The 26601-nt window shown below is 47.2% G+C and overlaps 1 protein-coding gene across 1 annotated transcript; it reads left to right on the forward strand.

Annotated features, from left to right (window-relative positions):
- The first annotated feature begins 3056 nt into the window (after window positions 1-3056).
- On the forward strand, window positions 3057-26449 carry bub1 (BUB1 mitotic checkpoint serine/threonine kinase). Its single transcript, XM_061746399.1, has 24 exons — window positions 3057-3226; window positions 4413-4472; window positions 7636-7777; window positions 8487-8683; window positions 8763-8809; window positions 10309-10382; window positions 10458-10507; window positions 10595-10779; window positions 10931-11399; window positions 11497-11537; window positions 11621-11740; window positions 11858-11968; window positions 14379-14463; window positions 14559-14643; window positions 14722-14887; window positions 14971-15034; window positions 15800-16043; window positions 16086-16650; window positions 18498-18598; window positions 18908-19069; window positions 23281-23438; window positions 24978-25155; window positions 25853-25959; window positions 26046-26449. The coding sequence occupies exons 1-24, from the start codon at window positions 3204-3206 to the stop codon at window positions 26242-26244; spliced, it is 3633 nt and encodes a 1210-aa protein (XP_061602383.1). The 5' UTR covers window positions 3057-3203; the 3' UTR covers window positions 26245-26449.
- Window positions 26450-26601: the final 152 nt, after the last annotated feature.

A 26601-nucleotide genomic window follows, 5' to 3' on the forward strand; every position in this document is an offset into this window, starting at 1 on the left:
GTCATACATTCTGGATTCATTACAAATCAACTGAAATATTGCAAGCCTTTTATTATTTATATATTGCTGATTATGGTTACAGTTTAAGATTCCCAGAATATTCTAATTTTTTGAGATAGGATATTTGAGTTTTCTTAAGCTGTAACCCATGATCAGCAATATTAAAATAATAAAAGGCTTGCAATATTTCAGTTGATTTGTAAAGAATCCAGAATGTATAACATTTTGCATTACAGAAAATAAAGGACTTTATCCCAATATTCTAATTTTCTGAGACAGTCCTGTAAGAGGTTTTCGACTATTTTTAAGGAGATAATGTCGCCATCTGTTGGTGAATTTAATTCACAACAGTCAGCTTTTGAGGAGACATTACAGAAAAATACTGATGGAAACGAGTGTGTAGCTGATGCATTTGTTGACAGAGAGAACTAAACTTGAATGTAAAGTTTGACAAATCAGTCTGTTTGATCCTGAATTATGTTTTCGTAGGACTGCTGTCTGTACATAATAATAATAATAATAATAATAATAATGATAATGATAATACAATAATGATAATAATAATAATAGATAGCAAATCTCCAATCTCCAAATCTCTGGATTTCCGTCCGCATAGCAATAACGGTCCCTGGTACAGTTGCCTCTGCCGAGCGAAGCTTTTCAAAACTCAAGCTCACCAAGACAAACCTCCGCTCATCAATGGCACAAGAACGCTTAAGTGGCTCGGTTTCAGAAGTATCAACTCAGAAATGGCACAGCAGTCGTCATACGCGGACCTCATTGATGACTTTGCATCCAGAAAATCCAGACGTGTTCATCTGTAAAAGGCACACGTGCATGTTTAGTTCTGCCTTCAGACCTGCTGGACCTGATATCAGTTTTTTGTGGGGGATTTAGGTGGTGGAAGTTATTTTCTTTTGATGAGTAATTGATGGCTATTTGTTACTCAGATTAGTTTATTTGTTTATTTCAATTTAAAGTTTTTTTATTTAATATTTAATTATTTATTTCAGGTTGAAGCTATTTATTTAATATTTAATTATTTATTTCACGTTGAAGCTTTTTATTTATTATTTAATTTTATATTTCAGGTTGAATGTTTTATTTATTTGACTCATACAGCCAAACTACAGTATCTATACTTACAGTACAATTGTTACCATTAATAAAGGTTGTCAAGTTAAATGGCATGTTGTTATATGGTCATTTTGTACCTATGATACATTTGGGATGGGGAGAGGTGCGGGGATGTGGGGCAGGGGCAGGGGCAGGGGCGGGGCGGGGCGGGGGGCTCCAAATAAAATTTTGCTTAGGGCCCTAATTTGGTCAGGCCCTGGAAAGGATACCATGTCAACACAGCTCATCCCCCTCAACACACCATCCCCACTGTCAAACATGGTGGTGGCAGCATCATGGTTTGGGCCTGCTTTTCTTCAGCAGGGACAGGGAAGATGGTTAACATTGATGGGAAGATGGATGGAGCCAAATACAGGACCATTCTGGAAGAAAACCTGATGGAGTCTGCAAAAGACCTGAGACTGGGACGGAGATTTGTCTTCCAACAAGACAATGATCCAAAACATAAAGCAAAATCTACAATGGAATGGTTCACAAAAACATATGCAGGTGTTAGAATGGCCAAGTCAAAGTCCAGACCTGAATCCAATGGAGAATTTGTGGAAATAACTGAAAACTGCTGTTCACAAACGCTCTCCATCCAACCTCACTGAGCTCCAGCTGTTTTGCAAGGAGGAATGGGCAAATATTTCAGTCTCTCGATGTGCAAAACTGATAGACAAACCACAGGTGACTTACAGCTGTAATCGCAGCAAAAGGTGGCGCTACAAAGTATTAACTTAAGGGGGATGAATAATTTTGCATGCCCAATTTTTCAGTTTTTTATTTGTTAAAAAAGTTTGAAATATCCAATACATTTCGTTCCACTTCATGATTGTGTCCCACTTGTTGTTGATTCTTCACAAAAAATTACAGTTTTATATATTTATGTTTGAAGCCTGAAATGTGGCAAAAGGTCAGAGTTCAAGGGGGCCACATACTTTCGCAAGGCACTGTATATGTGTATATATATCGGCCTATATATACACATAATTAAACAGAGCAAATCTACAGGTGGTGCTTTCAGAAAGTAGATTATTGCACTTGAATGACTAGAGTTGGTTGTTATAGTGTGATGGCTGTGGGGATGAAGGACCTGCGGTAGCGTTCCTTCCTGCAGCGGGTGGAGCAGTCTTTGGCTGAAGGAGCTGCTGATGCTCCCACAGTGTCATGTAGGGGGTGAGAGGGTTGTTCATGATAGAGTTCAGCTTGACCAGCATCCTCCTCTCACCCACCTCCTCGAATGGTTCTATCTTCTGGTTCCTTTTTTATCTGTCTAGCGAATAATTTGCCAGCCATCTCACCTTGTTCTAAGTAAGCAATAACCCTTTTCTACCCGGAATATTAGCAATAACCCACATTTTGACTGCATTTAAACGTAGTCATTGGGATTGACAACCCATCTTTTGACTCCTATCAAATCTTAATTTATATGGATAATCGTCCAAGAAATATATCAAACATGGTCAATATTTTACTAGGTAAATATCACAAACATAAATGCAAATAGATAACAGCAAACCCTCCATTGTACATTTGAAGAATGAATGTGAACTGTACTTTGTGTGTCTTAAACTGATGGATGGAAAAAAAACATATTGTCAAAAGCTTATATGAAACGATGTCTTTGTTTCTTAACTTTTATCAATACACTTCCCATAGCTTGTCAGTAAATGTATCTTTTTTTCTCCCCCCCCAAGTGTTGAATATATGTAGATCATTTTTGTTTTGTTTCATGTGCCCTACAGAATTTTGTTCAATAAAGGTTGAAAAAAAGAAGCTCCGTCCCACTGCTTCACCATAAACATATAAACGTGTATACGTGCTCCGAGCGTCGGTGTCAGCGTCACTCCCCATTGGTTAAACAAGCGGGGAGGGGGCGTGGTTTGGGATGTCGCCGGTCAGCTATTGGCTGAGCGCGAAAATTCAAATACAACAGGAAGAAGCAGCAGCCTGGAGGAGAGCAGCGACGTTGTTGATTTACAGAAGAAATTAATCTCCTTACTTTACCCAACACCAACGTATTAGATACACACATGTTTTATTCTTAACTACGGTCGCACAGGACGTTTATAATCATAAACGAAATGGATATCGCTGCGTATTTACAGTAAGTGTGAGATGAACCGTTAGCGGGAGCTGTGTCTAGGGTTGCCACCTTTCACAAATAGAAATAAGGGACGCCCCGATTTCAGCAGCGTAGGAGCCAAAACAAAGCCCCGAAACTTCTAAACTGCATAAAAATGTGTTTTATTTATATGAAAAAACAAAATGCTTTGATTTAAAGTTTAAAGTGCTTTAATAGCATTGAACTTTCATGACTGTATAGACAGACAACGATATAGTAATTGAAATAGCCTCCTATGCTACGTAACAGTTAATTTATTTCAATAATTCAACTAGAATATGGTGTAAAAACGAACTTATTTCAATAATTCAACTAGAATATGGTGTAAAAGTTAATTTATTTCAATAATTCAACTAGAAAATGGGGTAAAAGTTAATTTATTTCAATAATTCAACTTAAAAGGTGAAACTAATATATTACCTAGTCTTATTACATACAAAGCAAGATATGTTAAACCTTTATTTGTTATAATTTTGATGATGGAATTGTTTGATTTCATAAAATATTCTCTAATTTATTTTTTATTTGGGGTTTTTATAAACTGAGCCATAATCACCAAAATCATAACAAATAAAGGCTTGAAATATCTCACTTTGCATGTAGTGGGAATAATATATTTGTTTCACCTTTAGTTAAATTTACTACGAATGACGTTTTGCAATAAATTCAAACCTTCACCTGTATATTATGACATCAATAAATAAGAGCATAATATATGTCTGTATTGGTTCAATACGGAACGCAACTTTTAATTCCCAATTCCCAAGCCCTACCTGGAGGTGAAGCCAGAGTCCTCCCCGCTGTCCGGCACACACATTATTATTAATAATAATAATAATGACATAGAAAGATCTGGGCACAGACGCAGCAGGTCCTGTTGTCCCGCCACAAAGATTTTGCTGGCCTTAATGTTTCCTGTGTTTTATCTTGTTCATCATTGTTAAATGTAGTGTTGATGTGTGTGTGTGTGTGTGTGTGTGTGACAGACGTGTATATGGGGGGTTAATGAAAATACGGGACAAATCGCGTCCCGTATTAGTTCAATAGGGGACGCAACATTTTTTTCTCAAATAAAGGACAATTCCGTATTTTACGGGACGGGTGGCGACCCTAATCCCAGTGTAAATCCGAGACTGTGGTCAGTAACTTCTCAACTCTGTCCTCTCAGGTGTTTCGAGAACAGCATGGCCTCGTACACGGGGGACGACCCTCTGGACTCCTGGGACAAGTGAGTGTTGCAGCCGTTTCACTTTCTCCGCCCGCTTTATTCTACGCGGAAGTCTTTATTAGTGTAAGACCAGGTACCTGGGTCGGCCCCAGCCGCGTAGGACCGGCTGCCACCGACCGGGGACAGCGGAGCCGGTGGGGGGGCCCCACATCCTAAACCCTAACCCCTGCACCGCCAGCACCACCCTCGCCCGGGAACCGACAGAGCACGCCCCTTTAATGAAACGCTTGTTGAAGTAACGGAAAGTGTAAACAAAGATTGTTAAATGGTGGGTCTTGATGCGCAACAGCGTCTGAGTTTCTGCAGCCAACGACAAACAGACAACGTGTCACCTCCCTCCGACACTCGCGTCCGTTGATCCTGCGTCCTGTTAACTGCTTAACTGCCGGGTCCTGCTTGGACCCACGGCCTTCCGGGACCACTCAACAGAAGAATTCTGGGTAAAAACCAGGACAGATTTCCTCCCGGGAGTCCCCACATGTGGACCGCCCTCATCCAGATGTGGCCCGTTCTGCTGCTCTGGGACGACCTCTGCTGGTGGTCTCTCAGACTCCTGGTGGTCTCTCAGACTCCCCGGTGGTCTCTCAGACTCCCCGGTGGTCTCTCAGACTCCTGGTGGTCTCTCAGACTCCCTGGTGGTCTCTCAGACTCCTGGTGGTCTCTCAGACTCCCGGTGGTCTCTCAGACTCCCCGGTGGTCTCTCAGACTCCCCGGTGGTCTCTCAGACTCCCCGGTGGTCTCTCAGACTCCCCGGTGGTCTCTCAGACTCCTGGTGGTCTCTCAGACTCCCCGGTGGTCTCTCAGACTCCCCGGTGGTCTCTCAGACTCCTGGTGGTCTCTCAGACTCCCTGGTGGTCTCTCAGACTCCTGGTGGTCTCTCAGACTCCCCGGTGGTCTCTCAGACTCCCCGGTGGTCTCTCAGACTCCCCGGTGGTCTCTCAGACTCCTGGTGGTCTCTCAGACTCCCCGGTGGTCTCTCAGACTCCCCGGTGGTCTCTCAGACTCCTGGTGGTCTCTCAGACTCCCCGGTGGTCTCTCAGACTCCCCGGTGGTCTCTCAGACTCCTGGTGGTCTCTCAGACTCCCTGGTGGTCTCTCAGACTCCCCTGGTGGTCTCTCAGACTCCTGGTGGTCTCTCAGACTCCCCTGGTGGTCTCTCAGACTCCCGGTGGTCTCTCAGACTCCCCTGGTGGTCTCTCAGGCTCCTGGTGGTCTCTCAGACTCCCCGGTGGTCTCTCAGACTCCCCGGTGGTCTCTCAGGCTCCTGGTGGTCTCTCAGACTCCCCGGTGGTCTCTCAGACTCCCCGGTGGTCTCTCAGACTCCCCGGTGGTCTCTCAGACTCCCGGTGGTCTCTCAGACTCCCCGGTGGTCTCTCAGACTCCCCGGTGGTCTCTCAGACTCCCGGTGGTCTCTCAGACTCCCCGGTGGTCTCTCAGACTCCCCGGTGGTCTCTCAGACTCCCCGGTGGTCTCTCAGACTCCCGGTGGTCTCTCAGACTCCCCTGGTGGTCTCTCAGACTCCTGGTGGTCTCTCAGACTCCCCTGGTGGTCTCTCAGACTCCCGGTGGTCTCTCAGACTCCCCTGGTGGTCTCTCAGGCTCCTGGTGGTCTCTCAGACTCCCCGGTGGTCTCTCAGGCTCCTGGTGGTCTCTCAGACTCCCCGGTGGTCTCTCAGACTCCCCGGTGGTCTCTCAGACTCCCCGGTGGTCTCTCAGACTCCCGGTGGTCTCTCAGACTCCCCGGTGGTCTCTCAGACTCCCCGGTGGTCTCTCAGACTCCTGGTGGTCTCTCAGACTCCCCGGTGGTCTCTCAGACTCCCCGGTGGTCTCTCAGACTCCCGGTGGTCTCTCAGACTCCCGGTGGTCTCTCAGACTCCCGGTGGTCTCTCAGACTCCCGGTGGTCTCTCAGACTCCCGGTGGTCTCTCAGACTCCTGGTGGTCTCTCAGACTCCCGGTGGTCTCTCAGACTCCCGGTGGTCTCTCAGACTCCTGGTGGTCTCTCAGACTCCTGGTGGTCTCTCAGACTCCTGGTGGTCTCTCAGACTCCTGGTGGTCTCTCAGACTCCTGGTGGTCTCTCAGACTCCCGGTGGTCTCTCAGACTCCCCGGTGGTCTCTCAGACTCCCGGTGGTCTCTCAGACTCCCGGTGGTCTCTCAGACTCCCGGTGGTCTCTCAGACTCCTGGTGGTCTCTCAGACTCCTGGTGGTCTCTCAGACTCCTGGTGGTCTCTCAGACTCCCGGTGGTCTCTCAGACTCCTGGTGGTCTCTCAGACTCCTGGTGGTCTCTCAGACTCCTGGTGGTCTCTCAGACTCCTGGTGGTCTCTCAGACTCCCGGTGGTCTCTCAGACTCCTGGTGGTCTCTCAGACTCCCGGTGGTCTCTCAGACTCCCGGTGGTCTCTCAGACTCCCGGTGGTCTCTCAGACTCCTGGTGGTCTCTCAGACTCCCGGTGGTCTCTCAGACTCCTGGTGGTCTCTCAGACTCCTGGTGGTCTTCTGTGATGAGGTCATGGACGCACGCTAGGGATGGGCGGTATGGACTAAAAAATGTATCACGATAATTTCTGGCATTTATCCCGATAACGATAAAAATGATGATAAAAAAAATACCAATTCAACTCCACCTTTTTAACTATAAATCTATCTCATCTTTCTTTCTTTCTGGCTCATTTCTTTCTTTCTTTCTGGCTCCTTTCTTTCTTTCTTTCTTTCTTTCTTTCTTTCTTTCTTTCTTTCTTTCTTTCTTTCTTTCTTTCTTTCTTTCTTTCTTTCTTTCTTTCTTTCTTTCTTTCTTTCTTTCTGGCTCATTTCTTTCTTTCTTTCTTTCTTTCTTTCTTTCTTTCTTTCTTTCTTTCTTTCTTTCTTTCTTTCTTTCTTTCTTTCTTTCTTCCTTTCTTCCTTCCTTTCTTCCTTCCTTCCTTCCTTCCTTCCTTCCTTCCTTCCTTCCTTCCATAAATCAGCTTTACACAAAAACGTCATCAACGGGAATTTATCGTTTTTACCGTGAGATACAAATTCTTATCGTGGGGGATTTCTTTGACGGTTTATCGTGAACGGTAAAATATCAGGTTCTAGTGGAAAGGTGCCAAAACGGAGCTATGTTCTCCAGCGTTTGGTGCGTCGTCCCGGAACGACCTCCCTGACCGGAGCTTCAAATGTTTGCAGGTTTGTCAACTTCCTGGAGCAGAAACTGCCTGCAGGCGGCGGCGGGGGGATTTCGCTGGTGCTGGACACGCTCGTCCAGAGGTTTCTGAGCGTTGAGCGATACGCAAACGACGTCCGATTTGTCAACTACTGCATCAGATGTGTAAGTGTGTTAATAACATTTATCCAACCGCTGAACTCTTGAGACATAGATTTAAATTTGAAGTTGACCCCTGTGTTTTTTGCAATGAATCTGAAGAATCCCTTGATCACATGTTTTTATTGTGTCCTGTCCCACAAATGTTTTGGTGTGAAATTAGAAATTGGCTATCTTTAAAAATGAATGACATTCCAAATTTAGAAATCGTTAACATTATTTTTTATAGAGATACTATTGACAAATCAGTGTCCTTCTTGGTTAATGTCATTCTCTTACTGGCTAAATAAATACCATATACACTGTTGTAAGTGGAGAGAAATGAAGCCCTCTTTCCATTTTTTTATAAATGATTTCAAAAGTTTTTTTGTTTCTTTAAAAAAATATTAAGTCAAATAAGTCTGCAAAAAAGTTATTAACCGATATATCAAAGTATCTTTTATTTTAAGTCTCTTTCTGAAATGTCGATGCTATTTGCATTAAAATGCCTTACTGTTCCTTTGTATTAACTTTGCTTCATCTTATTTTTGTTTGTTTGAAACCTTCAAGATGTTCTTTTTTCTTCTTATATTTCCTCTACTAGCAGTTTTGTATAAAGTGTGTTTTTCTTGTTTAATAAAATTGTGTTCATTTTAAAAAAGAAAGCTGTGTAAGTGTGTCGGTCCCCCGGGCCGGGGCTGCCACGGCCCCGTCTTCACACTCACGTGTCTTCCAGGCCGGTTTCTACTCGGACCCGGTGGCGCTGTACGGCCTGGTGTTCGGCCGGGGCGTGGGTACCAGGGCAGCCGTGCTGTACGTCAACTGGGCCCAGCAGTTTGAGCAGAAAGGGATGATGGAGCAGGCGGACGCGGTCTACCAGAAAGCTCTGGAGAACCGGGCCCAGCCGGCCGACGCCGTCCTCCACGAGTACAGGTAACGGCAGCGCGCTGTACAACACCTCCACCTCTGCCGGTTCTGGCTGTCTGGACCTAACAGAACCTCCCATCCGCAGGCAGTTCCAGACCAGAACCAGAGGGCAGCCGCAGCCGCCGGTACCGGGTGAGGAACTGTGTGCTGACCGGGTCCAGGTTGTTGGTAACTAGGGTCGCCACCCGTCCCCTAAAATACGGAATTGCCCTTTATTTGAGAAAGAAATGTTGCGTCCCGTATTGAACTAATACGGGACACGATTTGTCCCGTATTTTCATTAACGCCCCATACACACGTCTGTCACACACACATCAACACTACATTTAACAATAATGAACAAAACACAGGAAAATTTAAGGGACAACAGGACCTGCTGCGTCTGTGCCCAGATCTTTATATATTATTATTATTATTATTATTATTATTATTATTATTATTAGTAGTATTAGTATTATATATATGTGTGTGCCAGACAGCGGGGAGGACTCTGGCTTCACCTCCAGGTAGGGCTTGGGAATTGGGAATTAAAAGTTGCGTTCCGTATTGAACCAATACAGACATTTATTATGTTCTTAATTATTGATAATATACAGGTGAAGGTCGGAACATTTGAATATATTGCAAAACGTCATTCGTAGTAAATTTAACTAAAGGTGAAACAAATATATTATTCCCACTACATGCAAAGTGAGATATTTCAAGCCTTTATTTGTTATGATTTTGGTGATTATGGCTCAGTTTATGAAAACCCCAAATAAAAAATAAATTAGAGAATATTTTATGAAATCAAACAATTCCATCATCAAAATTATAACAAATAAAGGTTTAACACATCTTGCTTTGCATGTAATAAGACTAGGTAATATATTAGTTTCACCTTTTAAGTTGAATTATTGAAATAAATTAACTTTTACACCATTTTCTAGTTGAATTATTGAAATAAATGAACTTTTACACCATTTTCTAGTTGAATTATTGAAATAAATTAACTTTTACACCATATTCTAGTTGAATTATTGAAATAAATTAACTTTTACACCATATTCTAGTTGAATTATTGAAATAAATTAACTTTTATACCATATTCTAGTTGAATTATTGAAATAAATTAACTTTTACACCATTTTCTAGTTGAATTATTGAAATAAATTAACTTTTACACCATTTTCTAGTTGAATTATTGAAATAAATTAACTTTTACACCATATTCTAGTTGAATTATTGAAATAAATTAACTTTTACACCATATTCTAGTTGAATTATTGAAATAAATTAACTTTTACACCATATTCTTCACCTGTAGGTTATATTCTACATCTGGGCTGATGTGGACATACATTGCATAGGAGGCTATTTCAGCTGCTAGAGTCGCTCAGCCGGGCCTCGCCCGTCATGAAAGTTCATGAAAGTTCAATGCTATTAAAGCACTGTAAACTTTAAATCAAAGCATTTAGTTTTTTCATATAAAATAAACACATTTTTATGCAGTTTAGAAGTTTTGGGGCTTTTTTTTGGCTCCTGCGCTGCTGAAATCGGGACATCCCTTAGTTCTATTTCTGAAAGGTGGCAACCCTACTGGTAACGTTGGCCCCGCCCTCGTCTGACTTGTGTGTCCGTGTTCTGTCCAGCAGGAGACCGGGCCCCCTTACAGGACCAGTCCAACTGGATGTCCTCCCACAGGGAGTCCCCGGATCAGAACAAGGTGAGTGGGCCCGACCCGTGTAGCCGCTGTGCTAGCTCCCCCCTCTGCCCCGCTAACGCTGCTCCTCTGCTGCAGCCGCCTGTGGACCGGGCCCCCGCCCCGCCCCCCAACAAGACGACTGTGATGTAAGTTGGACCCGGAGCCGTTCTGGTGCCGGTATCTGTTGAAAACGAGCCCGGTTCTGTTCCTCAGTGCAGCCGTGTCCTCCGCAGAGTGTCCCGCTCCGAGACGTCCGGGTCCCTGCCCTCCAGCAGCGGCGCCGGCGCTCCGGCGGTGCCGGGCTACCTGAAGGACGAGCTGGTGTGCCCCGGGTCCGAGTGGAGCTTCGAGGAGGTCCGGGCCCACAAGTACTTCCGCAAGGTCCGGGAGCAGCAGGAGGCGGAGCAGAGGGAGCAGAGTGAGTGGGCGGAGCAGAGGGAGCTGGGTGAGTGGGCGGGGCCTGAGGGGGCGGAGCAGAGGGAGCTGATGGCGGGGCATGAGTGGGCGTGGCATGAGTGGGAGCGGCTCAGCAGCGGCTGATCCTGGTTCAGCAGGTGCTTCTGTTGCAGTGGAGAGCAGGCTGAGGCAGCAGGAGGACGAGGTCTGGAGGATCCGGAGCATGGTGGACCAGATCAACCAGGACCTGGAGATCTACGGGGCGTCCGCCGGGACCCCTCAGCAGGTCTGGCGTCCCCCCTCCGCCCCCCCGAGCAGCCGCCGCTCCCTGGCCGTGGGAGCCCAGGCCGCGCCGGCTGATGGGCGGGGCCTGCAGGCGTCTCATCATCCCTCCGTCACGCCGGACTGGACCACACACCTGGCACCGGCCGAGGGGACGGCGGCACCGGCCGAGGGGACGGCGGCACCGGCCGAGGGGACGGCGGCACCGGCCGAGGGGACGGCGGCACCGGCCGAGGGGACGGCGGCACCCACGGGTGCAGAGTCGCTCAGCCGGGCCTCGCCGGACCGAGAGGGTCTGGCGCTGCACAGATCCACCTGCCAGGACGCCAGCCAGGTCCACGAGCGCAGCGCTGTCTGTCGGTGAGAACCCGCCAACTTCTGACCCATAGACCCAGACCCGTAGAGCCCGAGCCGTAGGGACCCAAGCGTTGATGGTTCTGTCTTCTCTTTCCTCCAGGGATGGGAGTCGGCTGCTGGAGCCTGACGAGAGGCTGGACGGTGAGTTCATGGCCCGCTCGTTCCTGGCCCGCTCGTCCGTGACCTCTGTAACCCCGTCATCCAACTGTCTGGTTCTGTCTCAGTGACCCAGGGCGGCGCCGCCAACCTGTCCCACGTCACCCCCAACAGCTCGCTGGGCTTCGTCCAGGCCACGCCCTCCCGGGTGCTCCCGTCCCCCACCGTCAACACCAGGGAGGCGCTGGGTGAGCGGCGGGCGTCTCGTCCCAAACATTAGGTCCATGTGGATCAGGGCAGACCCAGCCGGCCCCGCTGGGCTGCACCGTCTCACGGCACCGTCTCACCGCCCTGTGTGTGTTTAGGCGTCATCATGGACATGTTCCAGGCCCCGACCTTCGTGGAGGAGCCGTTCAGCACGTCCCAGCTCCACGCCGCCGGGGGGGACAGCAGGGACGGCGGGCCTGGACCCGCAGGTAAATACGCCGCAAGGCTGAGCAGGATGGGCTGGACTAGATTTAAAGGCTTTTGGTGGACCAGTTTTTTTTGTTTTTTTTTATTTGTTTCACACAAATACAAGGATGAAGAAAAAAGAAAAAAAAAACGGAAGAAAAAATTCACAAAAGGGAAATATGTGAGGAGGTTAGAAGCCTATATAGACTTATATGAAAACCACACCCAAACAATATACTAAAGTTAAGATATTAACAAATATAAAAATCACAATTACATATTAAATGCACAAACTGAACATTTCCTGTAAAGAAAAATATTATTCTAAATCAAATGATTTAGAGAGCCGAGAATTCTTAAGTTTCTTTTTGTACATGGACAGTGACAAAGATAAATCAAGTAAATGTACATAATTGTTCCACATGATAACTGCACGGCATTTAAAGGTATAGACTGTGATCGTATTCAAAAACATTTATTGTTATACTGAGTGAAATGGTCCTTCCATCCTGAGAGTAGCCAGTGAATAATGTGTTCAGAAAAGGGTCAGAGGACCAGAGGATTGGCAGGGGGGAAAGAACCAATCAGATTCCTTCATTTTAAGTCCCGCCCACGCCCCCCTCCGTCTCATGCGTGCACTCGTCACGTCTCTCTGCCTCCAGCCGGCACTCTGCTTCCTGCAGCTTCCAGCCCCTGTGTCCACTTCCCACGGGTCCACCTCGGCTCAGAGTGTCCCAGTGCAACCCCCGCTCCTCCAGACCGACTGGCAACCGCGGCCTGGGGTCTGCCACGGTCTGGGGTTCCGTGGGGATGGAGGCGTCTCCATCCCGGTGGGGGCGGAGAGCGCCGGTGCAGGTGGTGGTGCGCTGCGGTGCCCTGCAGGCTCTGGAGCCACGGCTACGCCGCAGGCTACGCCGCAGGGTACGACGTAGCCTACGGTGTAGGGTACGCAGCGACGCGCACCATTCTGCGTTGGTGTAACACGGAACCATAAATCAGCTTCAGTGTGTCTCTGTCTGCTGTTCTGAACTTCTCTGTTGTGCTCATTTTGCTGGGACGTCGGGTCCCTCCGCCGAGACACAACTTTTGCGGTATGCGTTCATTGTTGTGTCTAAAAATGATGCGCAGTGCCCACCCAATCAGAAACGGTACAGATATTCTGTGATATTTTTTATTTATTTATAAAAAAATAAAATTATAAAAAAAATAAAGTATCCCCATAACCTTTTTTTTTTTTTTTTTTTTTTTAAGATTTTTTTTTGGGCTCTAGTGGCCCTTTATTCATGCTGCAGATATGAAAGGGGTAGAGAGAGAGATCGGGGATGACATGCAGTAAAGGTGCGCAGGCCGGGATTCGAACCTGCGACCGCTGCAGGAGGACTGTAGCCTCAGTATATGAGCCGCTGCTTAACCCACTGCGCCACCGAGCGGCCCGTATCCCCATAACTTTGATTGGGCAGGATGCACGTTTGGGTGGGCACAGCCCACCCCTGCCCCCCCTAAAACCAGCCTCGCTTACAGGTGAATGAGACATGGGGAACTGCAAATGCGCAAAAGTTTGTGGGGGCGTGGCTTTGGACGGAGTGCTGACGGGAGGGGGGGGAGAGGACGGGGCTTAGAGGAGGTGCCACTTTCAAATCTTGCTAGCTCTCCAACATTACTGACTATACCTTTTAATAGAAAAACTGACCACTGGACGTTTTTATACAATGGAAGTTTCTTAACCTGTCTGGTTGAATAACTATGAACTTGAGGATTAACAAAATAATATGTAAAACCATGAGGTAAATCATCAGTCTTATGATGCACTGTAAAGACAAATGTACAGATTTTAAGAATGTTGATGTCATGGATAGTCAATAATTGCAATTTAAAGAAGAGAGGTGCACTTGAAACATCTGCTTTGGAAAAAGTTGCTAATCTAAAAGCAATAATATTTTCTGCAAATAAGATGGAAAGGTACTCCCTTATACTGTATATTACAGTATGTTAAATATGGATAAATCAAAGTTTAATATAATGGAAGGAAACATGAAATGTATACAAAATCTCTTATTTTTCTCAGGATCCCAAGAGATTTAGAGACCTTTTTGTAAACAAAGCCAACCTGTTCTCTCCATCAATTAATATACCCAAATAACATGTAGTTGAAACTAATGAGTTCTTCATTATAGATATGTTTAATTTGTTCACTGTCATATTTCTTATTTCCAGCAAATAAGATAGTATGATTTTTTTTTTTTTGCATTTATTGAAAGCTTATTTGTTTGAAACCATATTGAGTAATTCATAAGATCATAATTTAAATTTCTAATAAGAATATTTAGATTTCTATGAGAGAAAAATGCTGGTGTCATATGCAGAAAGCAGTGGCAGGGATCAGCCAACTGGTAGCAAGATGGCACCTGTTAACGTGATTCTGTCCTTTTCCAGGCTGCACTTCCTCGTTACCGAAGCCTCCGGCCGCCACCCCGTTCACCATCTTCCAGGATGGCGATGGGGACAAGGAGAACTGCAGGTACGAGTCCAGTCCAGGTTCCCCGAGGACCACGCACATGGACTTTGGTGTTCAGGGGGCCGTGCTAGACTAACCAATGGTGTGGTTGTGTGCAGGGCCGCGGCTCCGCCTGCAGCTGGGGAGCCCCGACCCCCCAGACCTCTTGCTGAGGTGGCCGCGGCGAAGGCGGACAGGCCCAACGTGAGTATGACCAGCAGCGCTGCTGCTCCCCGGAGACACGGGGACGGTGCCGCCTCACCTCCTCTGTGCTGCCGCCAGGACACGCCCCCGGAGCTGGCGCCGGACGAGAGCACCATGTGGGGGGCCCGCTACAACTCTCTGCACTGCCTGGACGCCTGTCCCAACAGCACCACGGACTTCGCCCTGCTGGCCCGCTACGTCTCCACGCCGTCCACGCACAAGGGTGTCTTCTACCAGGACCAAGGTACGCCGCGCCACCGTCCCCCGTCCCGCCTGGGAACACCGTCTCTGAGTGCCGTCTCTGAACGCCCCCTGTCCTGTTTCCAGAGAATGGTGATGGCGGCGATGCCGACGACAACGCTTTCACCAGGTGCCAGACCAAGAAGCTCAGGTGGGGCTGCACCTCTTATCTTACCCACATTCCCAGAGACCAGCCATGGCTGTAAGCCATGATCAGCAATATTAAAATAATATAAGGCTTGCAATATTTCAGTTGATTTGTAATGAATCCAGAATGTATGACATTTTTGTTTTTGTAATTGCATTACAGAAAATCACAATATTCAAATTTTCTGAGATAGTCCTGTATATCAGCATTCTGGGAGGTGATTGGTCCTTACAGCATCTTTAGCTGCCAATACTTGAATCTCAATATAATACTAGTATTAATATGTTGCAGAACTACAGTCATAATTCATGCAACAGCTGAAAAAACAGTTTTAATAACACTAACCCAAATCAAGATCGGAATCGAATTGGATCAAATCTTGATAATCAATTCTGAATCTTAAGAATCGCAATCGAATTGATTCTTGACATTAGAATGGATCCCCAGCCCTAATGATGACCAGCTGCACCTGGCTGGCTGCAGGGGCAGCTGGTGTTGTGCACGTTTGGTAAAGAATCAATGGGACAGAAGTTGTTGTTTCTCCTCATCTGAAGTGGTTAGAGTGCACACACACACACACACACACACACACACACACACACACACACACACACACACACACACACACACACACACATACACACACACACACACACACACACACACACACACACACACACACACACACACACACACACACACACACACACACACACACACACACACTGTCCCAGTCGTCTCACTGCTGTCCCTGATCTTCTCCCTCAGCCCCATCATCGAGCAGAGTCCCAGAGACGACGAGGTGTCGAGGCTGGGGGCCATGGTCCGGTCCTCGGAGAGGCTGGGCACCATCGTGGGGGAGGGGCACGGCCTCACCTCCTCCTCCCTCACCATGGCCCAGCCCCCCCCCCACGCTGCCCTGTCCTTCAGGGACCACACCCTGGCCCAGCCGCCCCCCCACGCTGCCCTGTCCTTCAGGGACCACACCCTGGCCCAGCCGCCCCCCCACGCCCTGTCCTTCAGAGACCACACCCTGGCCCAGCCGCCCCCCCACGCCCTGTCCTTCAGAGACCACACCCTGGGCCCCGCCGGGCCGGGCTGGGAGGTGTACACCAGCCCCGGGGAGCCTCCTCAGACCGCACCCTTCAGGATTCTGGAGGACTCGGCCGAGCCCCCCCACCCAGAACCAGCGCCGGCTCAGGCCTCCGACGTGCCCATGAGCCCGGAGTGTCCCCTAAAGGCAGGCTGGTTCCCCGCCGGCAGCCCCGAAGCCCCGGCTGAGGCGGATCTGGACGCCTTCCTGAGTCCCTGCCGCCCCAGAACCAGAGACCGGACCTCCACCACCACCTGGGACGTGCCCATGAGTCCGCCGCCGCTTGGTGCCGACGTGCCCATGAGCCCGCTGCAGCCGCTTATTAGCACCTTGGACGAGCCCATGAGGCCCGGCGCTGATGTCTCCATGACGACAGGAGTGCTGCAGCTGGTGTCGGACCCCTGGGACGCCGAGCTGATCGCCCACCTGCTGTCCAGCATCACCCCCTCCCTCACCGCCCACCCCCGCTGCATCAGCTGGCAGCGCGGCGTCCCCAGCATCGGCCCCAAGATGACCATCAGCATGGGTAAGGACCACACTAGAGCTCTGCTGGGCTCTGTCTCCGGACCAGGACCTGGTCCTGCTCTGGCAGACCTGGGGCCCGGCACAGTTCATCCAAGTGAGGGCCGCGGCCTTCGTGGCGCTCGAACCCGGCGACCGTGTCAGGGGGGCTGATAAGAGGGGAGCCAGGGAAGGCGTTGAAGATAGGGGGGTGTGTGTGTGTGTGTGTGTGTGTGTGTGTGTGTGTGTGTGTGTGTGTGTGTGTGTGTGTGTGTGTGTGTGTGTGTGTGTGTGTGTGTGTGTGTGTGTGTGTGTGTGTGTGTGTGTGTGTGTGTGTGTGTGTGTGTGTGTGTGTGTGTGTGTGTGTGTGTGTGTGTGTGTGTGTGTGTGTGTGTGTGTGTGTGTGTGTGTGTGTGTGTGTGTGTGTGTGTGTGTGTGTGTGTGTGTGTGTGTGTGTGTGAGCGGTAAGTCTGTGAAAACTTCCCCCCCAGAGCTGCTCCTCAGCCGACGGCCCGCTACAGTTCTGAAAACAAGTCCACAGATGTTTTTGAGAGAGGGGGAGGGCTAGTGGGGGGAGAGCCACTTGTTTACATTCCACCAGGGAGATTGTGACTGGAGCAGCCGGCCAAGCTGCTCTGTCAAGGTCAGATTATAGAATCAACAATTGTATTGAAAGAAAGGAAACAGGCAGACTCCAGTAATTTTCCGTCTGCCTTAAGTCTCTGGTTCCTCAATGGCGACTCCAAACAGACGAATTTGTGACCAATTCCCGCCAAGCCGAGCTTCCAACTTCTCCAAGATATTCTCCATCTTGCCAATAAGCTCCAGCCTGCGATTCTGTTCAAGAATCGCATCCAGCTTGCGGCTTTGCTCTCCCAGCGTTAAAGTTTGAGTGTTGATCCCCGTGCTCATTCCTTCAGCAACGTCGGGCAGCTCAGAAAGAGCCAAAACGGCTGTCGACGACTTACGCGTTTGTCGATAGGCCAGGAAAATCCTCACTCCAATTAGAAGAAATCCTGCTATCATAAATCTAATTATGAAGGCATCTTCAACGTCCTTGACAGACAGAATCGCCAAACACAACGGTTTCCAATGTTTCCAGGAATCCATTGTGTATCCAGCAAAAAATGGGGGGCTCCCTTACCCCCTGACTTCTCGTCGCAAAAATGTGGTCAATTGTGCTGAGAGACCAGTTAATTAATTCCATGATTGTAGAAAAAAGGTGATATTATAGGCTTACCTTTTCACAGAAGAAACTTTAAGACAGGTCAAGGTTGTCTTAAAGTTAAGAAAAAAGTTAAGAACAAATTTGAGAACTTTTATTTCAAGAATACCATTTATTCTTAAGTTTTTTTTTAAGAAGAAAGTTGAGAAAATACTTAAGAACTTTTTTTGGAGAATATGACTTCTCTTTTTTCTTCTTAAAGGAGATTGAGGCAGGATTTATGAAAAAAATTCATATACGTTTTAAGTTTTCTAGTAATAATGTCAGATGAAGCGTTCCAAACCAAAAAGAATGAGCCTCTAGTGCAGGGGTTCCCAACCTTTTTTGTGCCAAGGACCAGCAGAAGTATAAACAAAAAGCTCCTTTGCCTTGAACAGGCTGTGTGCTGCAAAATGTGCTGCAATTCGGGGGCCGAATTTCCCGCGCTGGGCTGCGGATGTGACGTCACATGACGCTGCATGCACGTTCTCCCCGTTCTCCCGTGCCGGCTTCACTGTTGGCTGCAGTACCCCCAACGGCTGTCGTGGTGAAGGGTGGCGCTAGAGTCTCATTTCTTAAAGGAGCCTCAAGCTCCTTTAAGACTGACACCTGGCGGCCCAGCAGGCCAGCATTGTTCCAGACGTGTTTCAGCTGTGTGTCCCTGACAGGAAAGGCGTCTCTCCGCGTTGACGGCCTTCTGGGACGAGGAGCCTTTGGGACGGTTTACCAGGCGACGGACCCCAGCACCTCGGAAAAGATGGTTCTAAAGGTGAGACACCTGCCTTCCCGGGACATCCTGGGGGGGCAGTAGGGGAACCTAGTACTGCCCTCTTTTCGCTCTTTTTATAGACCTTTTTTCTTTCTTTCTATTTAGTTTAATTTATGTTTGAATAAGAAAGACGTGATTTAAAAAAACATGACGTCTCTCTGACATCAGGACAAGAAACATGTCCTGATGTCACAGACGTTTCTAACCACGTACCCATGCTGGGATGTGGTGGTTGAAGGTGGAAGTGACTTCTCTCTCCCTCCCCCCTCACCACCTCCTGTTTCACCGGGTGGCCGTGTCCTCTTGCAGGTCCAGAAGCCGGCCAACCCCTGGGAGTTCTACATCAACACCCAGCTGGACGCCCGGGTGCTGCCCGACCTCCGTCACCTGTACGGCAGCATCTGCTCCGCCCACCTGTTCCACGACGGCAGCGTGATGCTGGGCGAGCTCTACAACTATGGCACGCTGCTGGTGGGTTCCCCGAGACACGCTCCCCTCCGGGGGGGGGGGGGGGGGGGGGGGGGGCGCCGTATGGCCCGGGCTAGGGCTGAACGATTAATTGCATTTGTGATAATATCGCGATGTGATAAAACAAGATTTTCTAACCGCAAAGGTTGCGATTTGACCAGTCACGTGATCTGGTCACATTGCCGGCAGGGAAAAAAAGTCAGCAGTGCCGCGTGTCCGCGTGTAACCTATCTGCCATGGCCTCAGTGTTACGGCTCGGCCAAGCAGGGCTTTATAAATATATGGGCTTTATAAATGTATTAAATATATGAGCGCGGAGTCGACGTGGCGAGGAGCTGCGCGCGGCGACAAGCACGAGCCGGACGGACAGTGAGTCGCGCTGTGAAGCCTGATTTATGGGTCTGCGTTAAATCGACGCAGAGCCTACGGCGTAGGCACACCGTATGGCGCGCGTCGCCGCGTAACCTACGCCGTAGGCAGGGCGATATGCGTATGCATATGCAACCTAATTTATTAAGGTGTGAGTTAAAATTTAATGAGGTCGCTCCGGTGCTACTTGCAAGAGGACTAGTGGGGAAAAAAATATATATTTTTTTTTCCACTCGGCTGTGTTAGTGCATTAATGGAGTGGTTGATAATACAATCTTACTTTCTGGCTAATTCCTGCGAGTCCTATTTCTGTCTCTCTGTCTGTCTGCAGGGGTGATAGCGCTCCGGCGTCACGCCGGATTTCCGGCATACCGAGGTGTTTGCGAGAAAAAAATAAAATCAGGTTTACCGTTTATTTTTCTTATGATATGAATTTTTCATATACCGTAATACTGGTGAGTAGCGCACACAACGTTGGGAGCGCGGCGCAGCGGAACGTAGCGCCGCTGGACACTGTTTGTGAGGGGACTGTTTAGCCAGTGAGCAGAGCCGGCAGGGAAAAGTCAACAGTGCCGCGTGTCCGCGTGTAACCTAAATCTACCATGGCCTCAGCGCCAAGTGAGGCTTTATAAATATATGGGCTTTATAAATTTATTAAATATATGAGCGTAGAGTCGGCGAGGAGCCGGGCGCACAGTGAGTCGCGCTGTGAAGCCTGATTTATGGTTCCGCGTTAAATCGACGCAGAGCTTTCGCCGTAGGGTACGCCGTAGTTGCGTAACCTACGGCGTAGGGCCTGCGTTGGTGTAACGCGGAACCATAAATCAGCCTTAAACCACACCTGCAGCCCATCAGTTCATGAGGATGAGAGGTTAAAACAGCGCGAGTTGTTCATTGCTGGTTCGTTTTGTTAACTCTGAGAGCTTTATTGGTTTGTTTGTTAGCTTGCTGGTGTTTTTCTCTCTGGGAGTTATTTATGAAGAAGTTCTGAGTTCCGTGTGAGCAGTGTTCGAGTTGAGGGGGGATGAGGGGTGATGTGATGGTGAAAACGGTCCAAATCATCCCCCCTGAAATAAAAACGGTCCAAATCATCCCCCCTGAAATAAAAACGGTCCAAATCATCCCCCCTGAAATAAAAACGGTCCAAATCATCCCCCCCCGAAATAAAAACGGTCCAAATCATCCCCCCTTTCCATCCCTTATATCATTTCATCAATGAATGTGGTTTTACTGCTAATTCAACATTTAGAGTCATCACCAGAAAAATAACACCAGAAAAATAACTTGTTTGACAATTTTCACCTGTTTCAAGTAAATTTTCACTTGAAATAAGTAGTAAAATCTGCCAGTGGGACAAGATTTATCTTCTTATTACAAGCAAAACAATCTTGTTCCACTGGCAGATTTTTCTACTTATTTCAAGTGAAAATCTACTTGAAACAGACTTATTTATTGCTTGTTTAGTTGTAAAATACATGAGAACAGGACCTTGAAAAAAAATAATCACATATTAAATCTTAATATTGAGGAAAAAAATCGCAATTAGATTATTTTCAAAAATCGTTCAGCCCTACATTAGAATCATAAGTGTTGCCACCTCATTGTAAACAGCATCATTTTGTGAGGCCAAGCAAACCTGTATTTATACTAGTGTTGACATTAATGTTTTTCTACAATCTTTCCTCCTCATGACAGTAAAATAGGCCATTCAATTTAATGAACTATTTATCAAAATGTTGTCCCAGGGAATCACACCCCTGGCCTATGTTGTTCAGTTGTCTCATTCTGTTTTCTATGGGCTGCATGTGGTGAGCTTGAACAACAGGATCATGGGTCAATTTACACCAGACTTACACTTTAAGAGGACAAAAAATGACAATTGTGTTGATCGGGGCATATATCTTGGCTTAGGGGCTCGCTTACCTCCCAGGAAAAAAAAGTTCAGGCTCAGGATTTTTTTTTACTATCACCCCTGTGTCTGTCTGCCTGCCTACCTGTTACGGTCTGCGCACGTTACGTGCACAGCAGTGAACGCGCGCGTACACGCAGCGCGCTCAAAAAGGTAAACAAAGCAGATGCAGTATGAAGCGGTCTATAGTTGATTCTTTTAAGAAGAAAAGTGTGCCCAGGCCCGGTTCTACGAGGGTGCATAAGCATGCATTGCACCCTCAGTTTATGTGTTTGCAAGCTCAGTTGAAAAGAAAACTGATAAATGCGCCCGCGTTAAGCCTCATTTATGGTTCCGCGTTAAATCAGCGGCGTAGCCTACGGTGTAGGGTACGCGGCGACGCGCACCGTACGTTCGCGTCCCTGCGTATCTTACGCCGTAAGATCTGCGTTGGTGCAGCGCGGAACCATAAATCAGCCAGCAAGACGCTGCTCTCTGCTGCTCCGTTAACACAAAGTAACGATGGATATTCAGAAGTGGTTCAAGCACAACCACGCAGGCAAGTTTACAGGACTGTCTCAGAAAATTAGAATATTGTGATAAAGTCCTTTTATTTTCTGTAATGCAATTTAAAAAAAAAAAAAAAAAAAAAAAAAAATGTCATACATTCTGGATTCATTACAAATCAATTGAAATATTGCAAGCCTTTTATTATTTTAATATTGCTGATTACGGTTTACAGTTTAAGATTAAGATTCCCAGAATATTCAAATTTTTTGAGATAGGATATTTGAGTTTTCTTAAGCTGTAAGCCATGATCAGCAATATTAAAATAATAAAAGGCTTGCAATATTTCAGTTGATTTGTAATGAATCCAGAATGTATGATAGTTTTGCATTACAGAAAATAAAGGACTTTATCACAATATTCAAATTTTCTGAGACAGTCCTGTATATTTATGGTTATATTTATTTTTGTTGCTGTTTTATTTTCTGTTGCTAGATTGTCTGATGGGCGAGGTAGCCCAGACTAAATGTAGCATTTTCATTTCTGTAGGTAAATGATCAGGTATCTTATAAAAACACACAGAGGTAACACTTTACCATAAAGTCACCTTAATTAGCCTAACATTAGTTAGTACATTAACATTACTAAGCATTTATATAAATTATATTATCCAACTTTTAATTTATTAACTAACTCTGACTAGTAAACATTAATTAGCCTAACTGTAGGCTATATGTGTTTCCTATACATAATGATTGTTAATCTGTAAACAGTTAATTAATGCTTAATAATGTAACTAATGTTAGCAATGAAAAATATGGTGCTACCTAATTTGTTTTGGTGCTACTAAATGAAAAGCTAGGTGGCACCAGTGCTACCTGTGAAAAAGTTAGTCTGGAGCCCTGGCCGTAGGCTCTGCGTCCATTCAACGTGGAACCATAAATCAGCCTTAAACCACACCTGCTGCTCGTCAGCTCATCAGGAGTTAAGTTAAACAGCGGGGCTGCCAGTTGTTCATTGCTGGTTCGTTTTGAAAACAAAACTGAGCTTTGTTGGTTTGTTTGTTAGTTTGCTGGTGGTTTTTTTTTCTCTCTGTGATTTTTTGTTATTTGTGAAGAAGTTCTGAGTTTCTATTAAACTACGCCTGGTTTTGGCTAAAGTTTAACCTGGTTTGGTGTCGTGTGATTGGGTTCAGAAAGAACGACCCATAACACTCGTGTGTGTAGACGTGTTAAAGAGGTAAAGCCACAGATTTGTTTTCTTTATTGTTGTAATCTGTGCTTTAAATAAATCTGACATTGTTTATTATAAAACAGATTGATGTATTGCTTGTGTAGTTGAAAAATACATGAGAACAGGACCTTGAAAAAATAATCGCATATTAAATCGCAATATTGAGGAAAGAAATCGCAATTATCGTCCTTAAACCGGGCTGTGCTTCCTCTTCCAGAACGCCGTCAACATCTACAGGTCCCTGGCCGTCAAGGTGATGCCCCAGCCGCTCGTCCTCTACTTCACCGTCTGCATCCTGCACATGGTGGAGCAGCTGCACGCCGCCGGCATCGTCCACGCCGACGTCAAGCCCGACAACTTCATGCTGGGAGACAGGTACGGGCCGCCGCCGGCCGGGCCGAGCTGTGTCTGCTTCTGTGATTGGTCTGTGTGTCGGCGCAATGACGCTGTGTTGAGACGAGAAGTCTGGTCCGGAGTGGCGGCTTGATGATGTCACAACTCAGCCACTGGACCCCCAGAAAACCGTCCTCTCCAGAATCCCCCTGTTGACGTCTCGGGCGGTTGGTCCAGCTCTTCTTCTGCAGTCTTGTTACCACAGATTCACACCGAAAGCGTCAAAAATCACCTGTGGAGGCTCGGGACACTGCCGATTTTGCAGGTTTTCCCACTTGCAAAGCTCTTCTTCAAAAACTCTCACTTTGTTTTCGAACTGCCGTTACTAACACATTTTATAAAATATCTGAATAAAATTAAGATTTTCTGAATCTGCCGGGTTCTGTGTCTCTCACGCTGTCTTTGTTTTTCTGCTAGGAGCTACGGTTTTCTCACAAATCGGAGTTATTTGAGAACTTGTCTCAAGGCAAAATCTGGGAAACCTGCAGCTCTGTGGAGAATTACCGCTGGCTGAAATAAATCATTTAGGAAGATAAATGTTGGTTTAATAGATGAAATCTAACAGTTGTAGCTATGCCTGTTAAGAAATTTGCCCCGAAAATTTCGAGATTTCTGCCTGCCGGCTCCGGAGCTGATTTATGGTTCCGCGTTAAATCGACGCAGAGCCTACGGCGTAGGGTACGGCGCGCGTCGCCCCGTTACACCAACGCAGAGCCTACAGCGTAGGTTACGTAACCTACGCCGGAGGCTCTGTGTTGGTGTAACGCAGAACCATAAATCAGCCTTTATTCTGGCGAGGTTTGAAAAAGACTTCGCAACAACGACCAAGCGAGTGATTATGTACATTCACTGAGTGAATATTATGAAAGTAAAATATATATTTCTCGCTAGAAATGTAATCAAAACGCATTTTTATGCAGAAACTAACTCAAAATATTGATTTTATTCACTAAAAAATAAGAAATGTCCATGTTTTTTTTTTTTGAGTCAGTCCGCAAATGACGACGAAAAGCATTCTGGGAAATTTTTCTGTCCCTAGATCAAACTAGTGAGCATCGGAAATCCCTCGATCCGTAGAGACAGATTCATAGCCACTACACTAGTTTTCTCCACTACCCCTAGGTGAAAAGAGGAATTGGGACACCACTACCCTCACGGGAACGCGCTAAATTTAGGGGTAGGGATGAAATGGGAATGTTAAGCCTAAAAATGTTAAACTTTACTGTCTCAGAACACACACACATAACATTACACTGGAAATTATGTAAAAAAAAATATTTTTTATTTATTTAGATGGGACAATTGATATTGATAGCTAACACATAAAGCAGTGGAAATACACCAGATTTAGCATGAACCTTTTAATTTATGTAGGCTATTAGCTAGATCTCATCTAGAACATTACATGTCTATTTGAGAATAGATTTGATAATAGGGGGCCTGGAGGACGTGCACCGCTGCAGCCCCCCCCCCCCCCGGCTTCACCAGGTCCCACTGAACGTCTCCGTCCGTCTCCCGCAGGTTCCTGGACAACAGGAGTTTTGATCCAGACAGCGTGGACCACGGCCTCGTCCTCATCGACATGGGCCAGAGCATCGACATGCAGCTCTTCCCCCCGGGCACCGCCTTCACCGCCAAGTGTCTGACCTCGGGGTTCCAGTGCACGGAGATGCTGAGCGGGAAACCGTGGAACTACCAGGTGACGATCGCCACGGCGACCACTCTAGGGGAGTCTGGAGCTCCCCAATGTTGAAGAGTAAAATTCTTCCCCGTCGGCAGTGTCCCCCCCGCCTGTCCCCGTGCTTATCAGTGGTTCCCAACCTTTTTTCCTTGTTTCCCCCCCCATTTGTGTCTAAGACCAGCCAGGCCCCCCGACCCGTACGTACTAGCACCAAAATAGTCTTTAATTGAAAAAATGAACATTAATTATGTTTTTTTGATACATTTCTCTTTGGTTTACTCTCTATACATATTACTTTGTTTTTCTCCAATGTCACCCATGTATAAAATACGCACAAAAGGACATAAAAATATTTCTGAAAAATGTCTCTTAATGAGACCAATTTTTTTTTAACATTTTTCTTTAACAACCTGTCGGAGTAGATTAAATGTTGAGTAATGATATAATAATAATAAGGAATTAAATCATTTCCTGTGTTTGTCACCAGTGTATAAAAAATATTCAAGACGTTCATAAATTATTCCTAACGCTGTCTTATGAATGACTCATTCGCAAATATCATTTTTACAACTGCAAAGCAGACAAAGTTTTGCGCCCCCCCAGAGATCTCTGGCGCCCCCCCAGGGGGGGCCCGGACCCCAGGTTGGGAGACACTGCCCTAGATGAGGGTTAAAACGCTGACAGCTGCTGAGTGTTCTGCTCCGTGTTTCCTCAGACTGACTTCTTCGGCATCGCCGGCACCGTCCACTGCCTGCTGTTCGGGACTTACATGCAGGTGACCCGGGACGGGGGCGTGTGGAGGTCCAACGGCTCCTTCAGAAGGTAAACCCCCTCCCCCACCCCTCCACCTGTTCTGTGTTCTGATGTGGGCTGGGTTCCTGACGGGGTTCTCGTGTCCCCGTCCTCAGAAACCCCCACAGCGACCTGTGGCAGGAGTTCTTCCACGCGCTGCTCAACGTGCCGGACTGCAGCTCTCCGCCGAGCCTGGGGGGCCTCCGGGCCCGGCTGGCGTCCGTCCTGCAGGACCAATACAGCAGCCAGCTGCCGGCGCTGAAGAGCCGGCTGGTGGTGCAGCTGCTGGAGAGCTGCCGGGCGCCGCGGCGGTGAGGGACACACCTGCACTGGGACTGGGATCTGGAGGGTCACTGTTGCTATGACAACAAACGGATCCCTGCTTTGTACATTGGACATTTTCCTTAGCGAGACGCCTCAGTGCGTCTCTAGTATTTGGTTTCCACTTTTGATCTTGGTTGCATTGATACCAATAAAGATTAATTCTTGGAATTCTGACAAATCCACGTATATATTTACAAATCAGAAACAAGGTGTGATACAGACACGGCGGCTCGGTACCGGCTCGGTACCGGCCCAGCGAGTCCGGAGGGGCAGGAACATCTGGGTTCATCCTCCGGGCTGATACCGGGTCTCAGCTGCACATCTGGAGAGGAAGCTGGGACTGGTACC

The sequence above is a fragment of the Cololabis saira genome, chromosome 18 (assembly GCF_033807715.1).
Source record: "Cololabis saira isolate AMF1-May2022 chromosome 18, fColSai1.1, whole genome shotgun sequence".
NCBI classification, from domain to species: Eukaryota; Metazoa; Chordata; class Actinopteri; order Beloniformes; family Belonidae; genus Cololabis; species Cololabis saira.